The following is a 17,453-nucleotide window of genomic DNA, read 5'->3' as shown; positions in this document are numbered from 1 at the left end:
CTGAGGTCTAAAAGCTAATTCTGCCTCACTCTCAGGAAAAACCTTTACTATTTAATAAATGTTGCATTAACATAAGTCTAAATGTAATTATTTAAGGTAAGATCAACCAGAGGAATAAAATGCAGACCTAAAACAGATATCTTTGTGAATCAGCCAGGCTTTTCAACAGCTGACATGCTTCCCGCATGGTGTGTCTCCGAGATCCTTTCCATGAATCCTGCCAGCTCAGACACAGGTTGTCTGATCGAAGTCTTCAAAAACTGAACTTCCCCAATGTGGCTAATGACTGTGACAGTGCACAATTTGCCAAAGTGTTTTGTTATTACTTTATTCATTATTATCATTATTATCATCATCATTATTCAAGTTTAGATGTAACAGACATCATTGCCATCTTTTTGCATGTAAATCCTACAACACAAAAAATGTTAATGTGGCAGTTGAAAAACCAAAATAAAGAAATTCTAAATCATGATCTATGTACTTTAAATCAAAAAATGTAAAAACAATAACAATCTAAAAATAATAGTTAAACATTTACATAGTTTTGCCTTCCACCTTGACCACATCCAAAGTGGCTTTTAGGCATGAACATAAACCTTTGTGTTTCATTGTTGGTAAAACCTTACACAAAGCCTTTAAAAAACATTAACAAAAAAGGCACAACCTTGTTCGCTTATTACAATGCAGTACCTGTTCATAGTCATAATATGCAAATAAAACATTTTATTTTTCTTCCTTGGCAATAAACAAATTACTGAAGTGCAAGCATTAACATAATTAGAAATGAGAAGATTTGCAAAAAAACAAAACAAAAAAACACTGTAATATCCAACTGTATAAATGCTCAGATAAAAAGCGACACTTTAGAATTATTTCAGTTGTTTTCCGAAAGGCGTTTGCAATTAAGCAGCATTGTAAGGCTATAAGTGAGGATCTGTGAAATGCAAAGACATCTTCTAGATATCCAGAGCATCTCATTTCGTTCCCTTCCTCAGTTCATATAAATAATGTCTGTATGTAGCCAGGCAAGACCCAGCTTGCTGAGCCTATGGCTAAGTAAAGGGAACTGTGAGTATGACAAATGTACAATAAAAGAAAACAGAGAGTAAACATTTTCAGCACATAAAACATGAGCTACTTGGCTATTTAACATGTAATAGCCAAGCAATAGTGAAAAGCCATGCATGCCTAACAAACAAATTGCTAATCTGGTGATGTGGTAATGTTTTGCTTTGAGGATTACTTTCCAATGCATAATCAAGACATATTAGGTTAAGAAAATATATGGGTAGTTAAGTTTTTAAAATTATTCATCCCAAATAGAAGAGTTGCAAATAGAGTAATTTTTGTATCTCGGGACGGCATCACTGTTGTACTGCTCTAGGCAAAGCTTTATCAGAAGGCACCTAATACACCTGCAGTTATGGAACTGTTGACAATAGTTCTCCATGTCTGAACATGATTTCAGTTTTAATGTCAGTTTCCAATGGGAAATCACAATAAGTCAACCCTGCGTTCTCTGAAGTACTTTGCTAAAATGTGGAATTCAATAGAATTCATTTTGAACACCTGCAATGAGAGATGAAGTATTTTCTAAAGCTCTAGGGCACCTAAGTTAGCACATAAAGTATTATAAGCTTCCCTTGTTTAATGTCTACAGACAAGCGGGGAGATTTAAGTCTAATAAAACAAGCTAAATAGCACAGAAACATTAATACAATGGTGCAACAAAGTCATTGAGGACTACGCTTGGAATGGATAGTGCCTTTGGTGGTTAAACAATGTACCACCTTTAAAAAAAACAAAACATGAAATATATGGATTATTATGTCTCATTTATGTAAAAAAAACACAACAATTAGTAGGTGCTTGCTTCATTACCTTGTTTGCTACATTTACAAATGTAAACTTTTCAGAGCCAAGCTTAAGGCCCTTATTTAGATGCAAATTAACGTTGCATATCAACATATCAGGTAGAAAATACTTGATCAGGCACTGATTATGATTATTCATAATATTCATAAACATAGAAAAATAGTTTTTTATTCCTTCCCAGATTTATAGAGTTACACGTAGGTTACCATACACGCAACCAAGGCAGCAGCTAACATTTCATGTAGGAATTATGTAAAATAGTAATTAAACCCTACTTCTTGAAGGGAAACAATTGTGAAAAGCAACACTTAAATCGTAAAATATTTAGAACAATATTAACCAGAGACAAAATGGCCTAAATGAATGTGTCGTCTATTTCAGCCATATACATTCCCTGAGGATGTTTGTTATGAGGATGAAAGTCACTTACGGCGTTACCATAGTGACCAAGGACTGGCACTTTTGCACACTATTTGCCACGCAAAGTCCAACATCCCCGTTTTGTTCAAACCCAGGTAAGAGAACTTTCCAAAAGACAGGAAACAGCCCAACAGAGTTCAGTTTAACTTGATGTACCCAGCTGAACTGCTTTGTCAAAATTAAGTATGTGTTAAAGAACATAAAAATACATCTAAATTTATAACCTATCTGTACCATTTTCGTCAAATGTTAAATGCAGCCCCCCCCCGGCCCCAAGAAACAGTTTGTTGTGATACAAATGCTATGATAAAAAGCTCCTTACATGCTGCTGAGGCACCAGGAGCCAAATTGGCACCTTTTGATCATAGAAAAAAAAATCTATGCATAGATAGATTAAAATCTATCTTTTCTCTTTCGCTGAGTCTTTGAATGACTTCCTTCCGTACTCCTGTATCTGTGCTTCACTCATCTGTGGCCTTAGCACTGGTGTCTGCCGCAGGGCGGTGGAGGCCTCGTTGGATGTGGGTGGTGAAGTCATATTTATCAGAGCAGGCATGTAGGCAGATGCTGCACTGAAAGGGCCCACCATCACCATGGCAGCTCATATGCAGAGCGTACATGACTTCATCCAGGAAGACAATCCCACAGTGGGCACACTTGCTGCAGAGCTCATCCTGGGTACCCTGATCACAGCCCTTGGCAGGCTGTGACATGATGACATCCTCCTCTTTGTCCTTATCTGCCATTGGAGGTGACCATTTTTCCAGCGGGACTTTTTCCTTGGGCACAGTGGAACCATTGGGCAGGGGGCTGGGTTTGGAATGATGCTTAATAGCCAGATCAAGAGGGGTGTCACTTTCAGGTCCAGAAGGTGGAGGTGGTTGGAAGTGAGGAGGGAGACTAAAAGTGGGGTAAGGCACAAAGCTTTGGCATGGGTTAGGTAGACCGAAGTGAGGCCATGGGTTGCCTGGCATGGCCATCTTGTATTTGGCCCAAAAGCGTAGCCAGTCAGTCTCACTCTGCAGCTCAGTGGGGACCATAGGTAAGCTTAACACAGGATACTGGTATTTTTCTATTGGGCTGCCTGGAGGTGAGTAGCTTGCCTGCTTAGATGGATGTAAGTACTTTTCGATAGGACTGCCTCTTTCAGAAGCGATCTGTGTGCCTGCTCCTGGTCCATTGCCCTCGGGTCCTGTCCCCTCACCAGGGCTCTTGTGAGCATTCAGAGGTGGCATTCGCTTGTGGATCTCCAGCGTCTGGCTAAGCAGGAAGGCGTGGGTGGAGCATGGGCTGGGCTGGCCTTTGCCTGGCTGGACATGGGGTTCAATTCCAGGATCGTCTGACCTGCGCTCCAATGGGCTTCCATTAAGCCGATCCTCAGTGCTGACACGCTGCTGCTTGGAGCTTGCTTGGTCTGTCGCAACACTTTCAGGGTTTAGGCGCTTCCGTGTGCGACGACGAATGATTTGCTCTCCGTTATTCTGCTTGATTATGTTTAGTGGCCTTGGAGTCTAATGTAAAGAAAAAAGAGAACAGAAAAATACATTAATTTCTGTAGAATGAAGGTTGATTTTGCAGTGTTCATGGTTATATTGCTCAAACTAAGAAGAAAGATCTTGCAGCTGGTCTCACCCATCTGGTTTAAGATTAAATTTTATGGTCCATTAGTCTGTGTGAGTCACTGCCACACATGGCATTAGGTGCATGGTAGTTTGACATTTTCACTATATGCTATATTATAATAACAGTGATTTAACTGTGTCTATTAAACAAACTACTGTTTTTATCCTTTAAACTTTAAAGTATTTTATGACTAAATGTTTTATGGGAAAGCTCCTTATGTGGAATTTTTATTTTACAAAACTCATTTCCAGAAGAGTTGGGACATTGTGTAAAGCTGTATTTTGTAACCATGAAATCTTAATACCATAACAAGCCTATGATGGATATGGGTTATCATGGGTATACCCTACTTCATCATATCAAAACAATAAATGTAATGACTATAAATCATTTTGACTTCTTCCTGCTCATAATTCTGGCTTGGCTGTACAACACTCAACAGTGAATTTGTTAATGTACTTTCACTATCAGTTTCCCATTAAGCAGTGAAGTGCACCTGCTAAACCAACACTTATAGACCACAGAACCCTGTAAAGAGCACAGAGGCTTAGCTTGCATGTGTCGTAGCTACAATGATTCCTGCTATAATGAGAATTAATTGCGGTGATTCATCTCTTCCAGAACTCCTAGGACACACTTCAGTAATTAGGCTCATTAGAGTAATAATCACTCATCAAAACACAATTAATTATTACCAGTGCTCCTATGCTGAATGGACAGCTCCTAAAAAAACTGGAGCTATGCTTCCTTTTGTACTAATAAATGTCACTCTTCAATTCAGCCACTTATTTGGTGTAGTGTCTTCTGTTGAATCCATAATTCTGATTGGTTACGGGGTGTTGATTGATTTCACACAGAAGGAATGTTCTCAACAGCTCTGAAGTTACTGGATTCAGGATAAACCACAAGTATATACGAATAAAGACAACCATTCTAATATGCAATTTATTTATTGTTGCCATGGTCACAGGCATTCTTGCTAAATGTTTGATTTCATTGAATATAGCGTAGCTATAAATTGATTAAAACATGACTTAAACAGTCTCATTTAATGCTAAAGCTTTTTGGTTGAGCTGCTCTGTTGTCGTAAAGGAGCCTTTTAGTTAAGCATTGAAATTCAGAAGTCTTTCAGAAGTCTTTCAGACCCCAGTAAAGAGTCTAAGCAGAATGGCAGTGATCATTATAAAAAGGTTAGACAGTCCCAACCACTTTTTCATTTGGTTTCATTATTATTTCTTTATTCTCCTAGCTAACCTAATTGGAACTAGAAGTAGGAGTAGAGGTAGCAGTTGATGGTGTAAAAATGACGACCTTAATTATACAAAATTGGCAAGTCCACTTCTGTTCAGTCTCAAGCTTTGATGCATGTAGCTGGGCTTTAAAACTGCCTAACAGTTCGGGGCAAATGTTGAATCTTTACCACTCCTCTAAAGCATGGTCTGGGCTGCCTCATATTTACCAAAACAAAATGGTGTGGTTGTATAGTCTTAAATGCTGATATAATAAAAGTAAAAGCAGGGACTATTTTCGACCAGGCTGTTCCACATTATTAAATGCATCTATAATCTTTAAAAATATTTATTGACAAGATGTAAAAATGCAGGTGCACTTTGCTTCAGAGCTGAATCACATCAGTGCATTATTGATTACTTTCCTATAACACTTCAGGTAATGCTTTATTCTTTACTTGGCTGATTATTACTGTTTTTAAAGCATTAACTTGCTTAACAAGAGGTAGGATGATTAATCAGGAATAAATTCATAATCATAAGGTATCTTAGAATTTATTTATCTCTCCTAAAATTTCATCACACCCTCAGCTCTGGCAAGTAGAAAGCAAACTTAAGTTTGACTTTTCATCTCATGTTTTGCTTCATTCCCACCTCCTGTCTCTCTACAGAAATCTTCAACAATCCACTGGGAGCCATAGCTAATTGGGAGGGCAGAAGCTGGAAATGAAGGTGAAGCCATTTCATTTTATTTTTTCTCTTCTCTCTAGGGCTGACGAGAGTGAATATTGCACTAGAAGCAACAAGAATGCAAATAAATGTATTCTGGCATTTCTTCTCCGGGTCATAAGCTGGATGTGAGGAGTGAACACCACAGGGGACATTAAACTAACATGGCAGCTGGTTGCCTTTATTGCACTGTGATCCATCGACATGCTCTTAGGGCATGTGCAGCAACAGGAAGGAAAGGAGGAGAAAATCAGAAAGGAGGGAAAAGACCTAGTGGGTAAAAACATTATAAGGGAACTTATCATTCCCTTCTCCACTGCAGAAAATGCAAAATGTACAGCAAAATGTACTAGGTACAGTCGGGTAGTTACTTTTCAAGTGAGGTCATTAGGATTGAATATAAAAGGAGCATCCACCAAACTCTTTGCAAGCAAGGATGGGTCTTGGTTCACCACTTTGTGCTGAACTTCATGAGAGTTGCCAGTCAGTTCAAAGACAATGTTTCTCAGAATTTAGGTCTTTCACCATCTACAGTTCATTCAGGATGAAACAGCTGCTGTTCTGTGATCAGAGTCCATGTTTCAGCCTGTTTTTGGAAAAAAAGAATGTCGGATTCTACTAAAAATGAAAAGGACCATCCAGACAGTTAACAATGTGCAAAATCCAGCATATGTGATAGCATGGGGGTGCATCAGTGCCCACAGCATGTTTAATCTGCATATATGTGAAGATACCATTGATGCAGAGGTTTATACACCGATCAGCCATAACATTAAAACCACCTCCTTGTTTCTACACACACTGTCCATTTTATCAGCTCCACTTACCATTTAGAAGCACTTTGTAGTTCTACAATTACTGACTGTAGTCCATCTGTTTCTCTGCATGCTTTGTTACCCCCTTTCATGCTGTTCTTCAATGGTCAGGACTCTCCCAGGACCACTACAGAGTAGGTATTATTTGGGTGGTGGGTCATTCTCAGCACTGCAGTGACACTGACATGGTGGTGGTGTGTTAGTGTGTGTTGTGCTGGTATGAGTGGATAAGACACAGCAATGCTGATGGAGTTTTTAAACACCTCACTGCCACTGCTGAACTGAATAGTCCACCAATCAAAAATATCCAGCCAACAGCACTCCGTGGGCAGCGTCCTGTGACCACTGATGAAGGTCTAGAAGATGACCAACTCAAACAGCAGCAATAGATGAGCGATCGTCTCTGACTTTACATCTACAAGATGAACCAACTAGGTAGGAGTGTCTAATAGAGTGGACAGTGACTGGCCACGGTATTTAAAAACTCCAGCAGTGCTGCTGTGTCTGATCCACTCATATCAGCACAACACACACTAACACACCACCACCATGTCAGTGTCACTGCAGTGCTGAGAATCATCCACCAACTAAATAATACCTGCTCTGTGGTGGTCCTGTGGGGGTCCTGACCATTGAAGAACAGCATAAAAGCAGTCTAAAAAAGTATGTAGAGAAACAGATGGACTACAGTCAGTTATTGTAGAACTACAAAGTGCTTCTATATGGTAAGTGGAGCTGATAAAATGGACAGTGAGTGTAGAAACAAAGAAGGTGGTTTTAATGTTATGGCTGATCGGAGTATGTCCTTATGACTATTTCAGCAGGTTAATGCTAGGCCTCATTCTGCACGAGTTAGAACAGCATGGCTACGTAGACATAGAGCATGACGATGTGTCTCCTATTGAAAATGTATGGTGCATGATAAAGAGGAGAATCAGGCAATGCCAGTCATAGAATGTTGAGCAGCTCAAGCCTTGAATACAGCAAGAATGGACAAAAATGTCACATGCAAAACTGCGACAATTGCTATCTTCAATTCTCGAATGATTAAAAAGTATAATTATTAGTAAAGGTGACCCAGTGGTAAACATGCCTCTGTCTCAGCTCTTTGAGTGGCATTTTTTATATTTAACAAACTAAATTAAGTTTGTTATTGAAAATACATATATTTTTAAATCTTGTCTATCATTTTATCTGTTGAATAAAGGTTCAAGTAAAATTAACAAATGACAGATTTCAGTTTTATTGCATTTTTAAAGTTTCTACGGTTTGTTATATGCTTGACTCGAAATGGCAAAACAATGTATAAGGGTACTGCATATGTTCAGGAACGTCAACACGTGAATGCTTATTCTAATACTGCGTGTTCAAAGACATGAGCTGTTTAAAAAATCAAATGAGAAGAAAGAGTGCCCTCTACTGCCAGATCACTTTTGGCCCTCAGTACCTACACACACAGCTCTGTTGATTCTTTTTTCAGTTCTGTCATTTTACTCTTGGAGGCAAATGTGCAACCACTGTAGGACAACTTACTTACAGAATATATGTAGAGTTTATAGCTCCAGCTGTTGCTTTAATTAAATCATTTAACATTGTGTGCTTTTCTGTTTGAAATATGTAATAATGGACTACAAAAACACAGGTTTTTGGGGAATATTGTATTAACTGTTAGTGTAATATTTAAAGCAAAAAAAACAACAAATAAAAACAAAAAACTACAGTGCCTTGAAAAAGTATTCAGCCTCTAGTCTAGTACAGCACATTTCAAACATGAAATATATAACTATACAAGAATATACAATAGCAGTTGTAGCTCAATGGTTAAGGAAATGGAGTAGTAATGGATTAGAAAGAAGACCTACTACTGCTAGGTTGCACAGCTTGTGCAAGGCACTTAACCCTCAGTTGTAAGTTGCTTTGGGTATAAGTGTCTGCTAAATGCTATAAATTTAAAGTCACTCTTTCTATCTATCTATCTATCTATCTCTCTCGCTCTCTTATTATCTATCTGAATGTAACTGTACAGTTGGAAATATTCAACCCCCCCTTCACCTTAAAAGGTATTATGGTGATATGTATGGAATTGAATAAAACTATATAAAATAAGTCTCAGTAAACAGAGAAAGAACATTTATTTATATATACCTGCATCTAGTTCTTTTCACAAATGTCCATGTGCACTTTTATTCAACCCCCCAGCCTTAGCCTGCAGTCAGACCCTGAAGTCTTCGGTTGTTAAATGATCTTCTTATGGTTTGCACTGAAACATATGTCCCAGCTTTTATCAGGTCATCTTGTAAATCTTTTGCAGTAACACGGGGGCTTTTGTTAGTTGACGTTATGACATTGCTAAGGCCGCTGGATACAATTTTGGGCTTACTCCCACAGCCAGGCAGGTTGGCTAATGCAGCATAAGTCCATCACAGGGCAGATACTGTGGGACAGTACTGCAACTTTTAATTATTTTACAAAGATAAATCCCTATTCATATAATTGATGGATAAAACACATACAAGCTGTAACAAAATCTCATGGTCTGACTAGTCATTGTTCGATTAAAATTACTTCAGTGTCAATATCAGTACCTATTTCTTGTGGAGAAACTTCAAAATCCTGAATAGAAGTGAGTATGTGAGTGAAAAAGTGAGTGAATTTACATTTACATTTTCGACATTTAGCAGACGCTTTTATCCAAAGCGACTTACAGTATACAGCCTAAGCAACTGAGGGTTAGGGGCCTTGCTCAGGGGCCCAACAGTGGCAGCCTGGCAGAGATGGGGTTTGAACCGGCAACCTTCTGATTACTAGTCCAGTACCTTACCCACTAGGCTACAACTAAATTATAAGCTTATCACATAAGGTGTATTTTTTTTTTTAATCCTGACACTGTACTACGTCCAACTGCATAATACTTACTACTTTGTGTCTTAAAATACTAATGATGAAATACACCATTTAGCACAAAGGTTTGGACTTTGTCATGTAGTTCATATGACGATATGGATGCAGTTCCTATTTGCATATGTTAGATAATCATATACTGTAAGTATTTTACTATTTTCTTGGGTATCAAAAAGTTATTATTCTACCTAAACTTGTATTCTAACTGCTGCTTTCTGTTTGCTTTAAGGCAATGGATAACAACACTTAACAGAAGGTTAAGGAAAACCTCCACCCCGACCTACCAACATCACAATTCTTTTTAGTAGTCTTCAGTTGTTCTGATTTCTGCATTTCAGAACCACCATTGTTCCCCAGTCTTTTACTGAGAAGCAGCTTTAAAAGCTTCTTGTAGGACGTGTGGGTGATGAACGTGAAGGGAATGTGTGTAATGTCAGTCTATGGACTCAACTGTGTAGAGTCAACAGGGCAAAGCTATTCCATAGTAAGCATTTTATTTTATTTCCAGCTTTTAAATCCTCCCTTTTTCATTTTTTTAGAGGGTGACAGGGGTAAGCTGAGTGAAACTTCCCAGGCATTATTCTATTCCTTGGGTCTGTTCCTCACAATAAAAGTGCCATGTCAGTGAGTCTTGTGTGAAAAATGAAGCAGAGGCTTCTTACTGAGTTTTTTATTGGGCAGTTACAAGGGCCAAACCCAGTACACATGTTGAGTCTGATTATTTGACGATAAAACGTCAAAGACATTTATTGTAACAATGCGTGCTGGCTCAAGGACCTTCATTTAGAGGCCAATACACCAAAGGTTTTGCGGCCCTGTCATAAAATATTTCTATACGGCATGTACATATTTTTATTTAAAAGCATAAATATACATTAGAGACTAGGGTGTGATGTTTATACACAGCCAGAGTAATTAGTTAGATATGCTGTCAAAAACCACTCTGTTAAACAAGACTTACTCTTCCAACTCAGCTAAGAACCAACATAACTTAATCCACCCCAGTTTTAAAAGGATAATTGCTAAAAAAAAAAAAAAAAAAAAAAAAAAAAAAAAAAAAAAGGCAACTATTGTATTTATTTTTAAAATAAATCTGATGGTCAAGTGCAAACACTACCTCACTGAAAAACACTGAAACAAAGATCAAGGACAGGATAAAATACCTAACATTGGGGGGGCGCTAAGGTGGCGCAGCGGTAAAATACGCTAGCACACCAGAGCTGGGATTTCAAATACATCGTATCGAATCTCAGCTCTGCCATCCTGTGTGTGTTAGTCGCGAGGCTCCTCAGTCAGGAGTGGAGGGTTGTATTGGTAGAGGTGAAGCGTAACGCAATCAGGGTTATTGGATACGACTACATTAGGGGAGAAAATTAAGGGAAAAAATTGGAGAAAAAGAGGGAAAAAAATTACGTGGACCCTCTCTGACATGAGCACAGTTAATCACTTATTTTCACTTACCTCACAGAGTATATTATTATGCACATAGAGTCACTGATTTGGCATTTATGATTAGCCGCCCCTTTTGCGGATGACTTCACTGGGCAGCAGAGGTCGCCCTTGGACAAGCAACAAGGATTCCTGTTTTAGCCATTGTCACTCCCCTTAAAGACCCACAGCTAATCGTAAGTCTGTGCGTTGAAGCCCAGTCAGTTTATAGCAGAGCTGAGATTTTAACTTGAGAGCTTAGAATCTCAGCGCTGGTGGGCTAGAGTGTTTAACAGCTGCACCACCCAAGCAAAACAAACATTATTAAGCTTTGAATGCATGCTTATTGCCCCATCAGTCAATTGCTAAATGACATATAGTCTATATAATAATAATAATAATAATAATGATAATAACAATAATAACAATAATAATAGGCCAGTACATGGATTTTAAGCATTTGCAGAAACTAGAGTTTAAAGTGCCCCTGAAATCAAAGAGCATTTAATACAAGCTCATGTGGTGATATTCATCAGAAGCATGCTGGTGCCATGCTGAGGGATTGAGAAGCATGGACATTTCCCCCCCAATTTCCCTCCCAAACTAGTCATATTTAATTATCTAACTGCATTACGCTTCCTCTCTACTGATGTTGACCTCCACTCTGACTGAGGAGAGCCAAGACTGACACAAGCCCCGACAAGTAGCCGACTGCATCTTTTCACCTGCATAAGGTGAGTTCATATGTGGATCAGGTTTGTGTATGAAAAGACACACCCTGATCATCACTATCTCTCGTCTCTGTGCAGGCGCCATCAATCAGCCAGCAGAGGTCGTAATTGCATTAGCTATGAGGAATCGCCTCTGGCACCCTCCCTGAACAACAAGCCAATCATTGTTCGTGTTGGTGCCCAGCCTGCCGGGTGGCAAAGCTGAGATTTGAACCGAAGAGTTTGAGATGTCCACTGCGCCACCTGAGTGCCAAACCATGGACATTTAGCTGTGATCTTTTTGTCCTTGCCTTTTACACACAGAGACTTCCAGGATTCCCTAAATTCCCCATCTTTGCTCAATAAAAAATACGTTTTATATGAATGCCCCTTTTATACCCAAGAATAATTGCATTAATTTGTTTTATGTTTCTGGTATTAAATTGCTTCTGTTTCAACTTTTTACAATTGTCTTACAATTATCAATTTTAGAATTAGATTTTGTTTAAAAGTAATAATATTAATAAGGTAAAAGATTAAACATTTTGTCTTTGTACTGTTTTTATTTAAAAATACAGGTCATAGTATATTTAGAAAATACTGCTTTTTGTAATTAGCATATCACATCCTGTCCCAACTTTTCTGAAATAAAATGAATGAATGTAATGCTTTTTAAAGATCCAGTATGGCTCTGGATTTGTAAGATCCTTACATACAGACCAGATGTGGGGAAAACCGTTAATCAAATTCATATTAGTATAACCTGGATCTGGCCGTGAAGCCACTACTGACTGCAAGTGGAGACATATAGTGAGACGTGAGAGTCCGTGTATGGTCCATCACAACCCTGAGCCAAACCATACAACCAGGTGGCACGGACTTTGAAAGAGTGCCTTGTGGCTTGGGCAGTGCCTTGCTTAGCCTTAGCTATCTCACCCAACTTGACTAGGTATATTAAGACAGCACACTGTATCAAGCCCCCCGCCACCCAGACACTTGGCCCGATAGCCGCAGGCCACCAGTGAGAAAGGATGCCTTCCAAATCAAATGCCTCTCATATTAGGGGAAGAAAATCTTTTGGCTTTGCTCAGTTCCTGCTGAGGTTCAGAGCTTAAATGTATAACTAGAGTACATTCCAGAAATAGAGTCTGGGCACAAGCACAATGCTCGCCCTGTTCTGACTGTCTAATTCCTCACATGTTAACAAATTTGTTTACCGGTCGTGTTTATCCAAACACTGTTTCAAAGCACAAGAACACTTGGAGGTTTCAGCACAGGGCTCGAGCGCAGGAAAACACACACACACACACACACACACACACACATACACACACACACACACACACACACACACACACACACAAACACACACACTCACTCACACTCAAATTCACTAATTCAGATCAAATTAAACTCACAGAGAACCGAACTGTAAGGCTATAAACTAAATCCAATTGTAAAATCATTTCACGATGCACCTCGGTGCTGTTTGAGCTGAAGTTTGTTTTCAGTGATTGGGCTCCACAAATGCTCACTGAAACAATAAATTAAATAAGAAAAGGACTGCCCTCTACCCACGAGCGGCTATCTATTTAATATAAAGCTAAAATTACATTTTATCTGTCTTATTGATTTCCTGCATTGTATTTTGGCATGATAAGGAACACCATCACTGCTCTCAGAGAGCACAATGGGTAAAAGAGTGGGAAGCCAGTTTTGTAGTGGGAGCAGTATTACTTCCAGAGGGTATTTGCTAGATGACGAGGTGAGGAGGCTACAGAAGCTCTTACACCTCGGAGCAACCCCTTCTCTTTTTATCCATATTTTGTAGGTGGGCAGGGGAAATGTTCATACTCTGCACCCACCCCTACCCGCACCCTTTTTTACTTACCGAGTGAAGTTTCTGATAAAGGCCACACGCATTGCAGACGTATCCCCCGTTGGCATTCTTCCTCCACAGTGATGTCTTGGTAGTCAAACAGTTGGCACAGAAGACACCTGATCCCCGCCGTCTCTGAAATCATAGAAGAGAGGATGAATGAATGAGTGAGTGAGACTGAGTGACAGTAAAATGAGTCATAAATTATGGATAGAGGCAGTGGTTTTAGAGGTTAAGTGTTATATCCCGGGAGGAAAAGACACTGTGCAATGAAGAAGTCCATCTACAGTGTGACTTACAAGTGATTCATATTGATTTATCCAAATTAAATGCTAACTCTTTGTCAAAAGCAAAGTTTTTTTTTGGCTGCTTCTGTATTTTAAAGGTCATCAGTGCAGCTCAATGTGGTCCACATATCTGATATAGCACAGTTTGTACCTGGAACCGGCACTGAGAGCACACTGACAAGTACAACTTCCCAGATATAGCTAATCATGTTTGTGTAGATGCCCCAGAAACACTTGAAGTACGGATCTCAGTGGTAGCGTGCAAGTGGATTTTACCAATGCGTCTTTAAGTGAGAGCTTGTAATCTTTCAAAAAACAGCTTAAGTTTTTTTTTTTTTACTTCAAGCCTCTACTGTGCAATCTGATCCATGTGAATCTAAAACTAAAATCCAATATTAAAATTCTGTATACACTTATTTCTATGTAACCATAATACAAACATGCATTTGTATATTTGATTTTGAAATGTCAGTATTTGAGAAAATGATGGATGTTTGATATTTATATTATATTAAATAAACTGTATTTTTCAGTAACTGCTTCATCCTGAACAACCATAGATAATGATATACTCCTCAGTAGGGTAACAGAAAAGCATCCACACTATCGCATGGAAGTCTAAGCCCTGTTGTGGCCACAGGCCATCCATGGCTGGGTGCTGACTGCCCCTGCTTTCAGGGTTAAACTTATAGCACTCTCTGCTCTCCAGCTAGTCATGTGATGCTTATCAAAATAAAGCATCTGTTAGCATATGTTTGGCATGCTCTACCCAATAATATTGCATGGTTTAGTATTGATGATTGTATGGGAGGGGGAAAGTGCAGACACTGGCAATGTCATAGTTGGTGAGAAACCCCTTTACACACTGCCCCAGCTTCTGTTTCAAACATTAGGAATAAACATTAGAAATAAACATTAGGGATGCATTTTGCTTATTAATTGCTATACCTTTTTTTTTTACAACATATTTAAGCCATTTTTTGGATCTGTTTAATATAGTAGTGTGAGGCATAACGATTGTCCTATATACTTGTTTAACTGATCACTGACCATAAGCTGCTTTTTAAACATGGGTTTCTAGGCTAAGTTTCTATCACAATCACTATGCATTATAAAATAACCATGTACCAATTGCTTCGTGTCTATTTTTACTTTAGACAGTCTTGATTGTTCTGGCTTTTTGGTGTGAATAATTCATTCAGAATTCGTTCCAGTTTTTAGGTATTTTAATAAAATATGTAACTGAATACTATTAGAATAATGCATTCAGTATTCTGCCCAACCCTAAATCTTTATGCTTATACGCCAATATACATTTCTTCCCACGAGCCCAACAGAAGTAATCTACTTACTCATAAAACGATGGGCACATTAATAATGTGTTGAGTGCTAGTCCTGTCAGAGACAAAAATTACAAGTGAATCCCATGAACAGCCTTTAAGTCAGCAAGGACATCAAGCAAGAATTATCCAGCTTATGGTCCCTGTAAAACTCATTTGCGCTTATAGAATGTGCGTGATTTATTTACCTTCAGAGGACTTGTGCAGGCTGTATGTTTCCCCTGCCAGAAAAATACAATGCTCCTAATTGTGCTGTGATACATTTCAAATGGAAAGCTTTCTGCAGACATAATTTTGGCGCAGACGCCCGAGAGCTTTCTTGGCAGTAAAAGGGCACTTGATTCATCGGGTGTTTCTCAATGTATCAGTAAAAAGTTTTGGTGAGCAGCCAGTTCCCTACAGGGCTATTTTTTCCATCCAGATGCAGGCGTTATCTAAGGGGCCTGTGTCAGCTAAACTAATTATGATCTCACATTTGCTAATACCTGCTCACTCTACAATTCTGCATCTACTATTAATCACGTCCATGCAAAGTCAAAATAAATGACAGCGAGTGAGGGACGACAGCCTGCATGCCCACCAAATGATGACAATAATTTAATAGGATGATTTTTTGTGGGTTATCGGCAAGCTGTTATGACAATAGCCCTTTTCATCCACAAAGCAGCATTCTTACTCTGACTGACTGGGCAAGCTTCAAGCCAAAGGCGATTTAAAAATCTTTCTGCTCCACAGGGCCTCCGTTTAGAAATCCAAACACAGACACACGTTCTTCCACTCAGGAATACTGAGTGGAGAAAAAAAGGCTAGACACAAACACTCAAAACTTATTAAGGATGTTGAAATAATTGCGTTTGTAGTGCTGTTATTAAAGTAATGACATTAAAAACAACACCCTCTCACAAATTAGTTATAAATCAAATTACAGCTAATGTATGCTCAATCTAAGGCTCCTTTGCAGCCCTAAAGCAAGAATGTATATATTTTCCCATCTCAGTGGGTTTTTAGAGGGCCACATGCAATGCCTGACAGGCATGCCATGATTGATTGATTTATTCTTTCCTATCCTGTTCTAGCATTACAAGGCAAACAGAATGTCCGTCATCAGCTCAGTGGAGTTCTCTCTCTGGCCCTCTGGGCTTCTGAGCCAAATCACTCACACGTGTTGCCTTTGCCCAGTCTCTCCTCGCAGTATTAGCACAGCTGCTGAGAGCACGGCTAATGTGTTCAGGCTCGGCTCACAGAGCCCGCACCTCTCCCGGCTCTATTTGTCTCACTGATTTTGCTGTTCATTTGTCAAAGCTCCTGAAAACAGGTATTGTTAAGCCAGGCAGAAACCAGGCCCAAAGGTGCCTAGTTAGATAAAAGCAAACCAAACTCCCTCTCCCAGTGAAAAGCCAAGCCCAATGCCCAAAAGCCTCTGCAAGCTTGTCCAGGGCTGGATTGTAATTGACCTGTTTGCACACAAAAGTGCCACAACAGGAGGTTCTTTATACTGTTATTAAACAGTAATATAGGCCCGGTTTGTGTGTGCTGGCTTTCTATTTTTTTCTAACAGCTGTCTGGGTACCTGTCCAAAAGTGTCTGAGATCAATCTATTGAATTAAACGCACTGTAGTTAATATTATTATAACCTTGAAGATTTGTCAATAGAGCTACACAGAGTTTAAAGATACTATCGACCAGTGCTTCTAACCTGGTGAATAACTGGTAAAAATGAGTGTGGTTTTCCTGCATACTGGCCATTCTGATAATATCTTGACAAACTTAATTAATCCTGATATAAAATAATGCTAAGGCTGTAAGATGGGAATTCACTAAGTAATAATTGTGCAAATACAGTCTAATTCATTTGGTTAACACCCCTGGTAAATGTAATGTGTAGAGGTTTGTTTCTTTAAGAAGGTTTTTTTAGACTGAAAAAATATGGAATTTAACCAGGAGTGTCCAAATGTCCACATAATATCTATGGAGACATGGCAATTAAACTCTAAAATCAAAATTCAAAATTAACTAAATTGACTATTTTGCATATTTGGTAATTTTTTCCCTGTAACCACCAGCATTTTGCATTTTTAAGTTAAAAAATGGACAAAGTAAGCAAGAAATAAACTGACAAGTGATTGCAAATGAAGTAAAGAAAACTAACTTCCATGAACAAAAGCAGGCTTTGAAAGAAAGTCATTACCTGTTCCAGCTTTTACTAACAGGCAT

At 38.9% G+C, this 17,453-nt stretch overlaps 1 protein-coding gene across 1 annotated transcript; it reads right to left on the bottom strand.

The window, feature by feature from the left end:
• Positions 1 to 2,592: 2,592 nt before the first annotated feature.
• On the bottom strand, positions 2,593 to 17,453 carry LOC134301295 (zinc finger transcription factor Trps1-like). Its single transcript, XM_062985949.1, has 3 exons — positions 17,448 to 17,453; positions 13,625 to 13,747; positions 2,593 to 3,809 (listed from the first exon to the last, which is right to left on the bottom strand). The coding sequence occupies exons 1-3, from the start codon at positions 17,451 to 17,453 to the stop codon at positions 2,760 to 2,762; spliced, it is 1,179 nt and encodes a 392-aa protein (XP_062842019.1). The 3' UTR covers positions 2,593 to 2,759.

Source organism: Trichomycterus rosablanca, chromosome 2, assembly GCF_030014385.1.
Source record: "Trichomycterus rosablanca isolate fTriRos1 chromosome 2, fTriRos1.hap1, whole genome shotgun sequence".
Taxonomy (NCBI): Eukaryota; Metazoa; Chordata; class Actinopteri; order Siluriformes; family Trichomycteridae; genus Trichomycterus; species Trichomycterus rosablanca.
Note: the sequence above shows the minus strand (reverse complement) of the source record. Positions and strands in the feature narration are given on the sequence as shown.

Excerpts from the sequence above, each read along its gene's own strand:
- LOC134301295 (XM_062985949.1), bottom strand. Across the intron at positions 3,810-13,624 it reads TTTATCAGAAACTTCACTCG|ACTCCAAGGCCACTAAACAT; the intron begins GTAAGTAAAAAA and ends TCTTTACATTAG.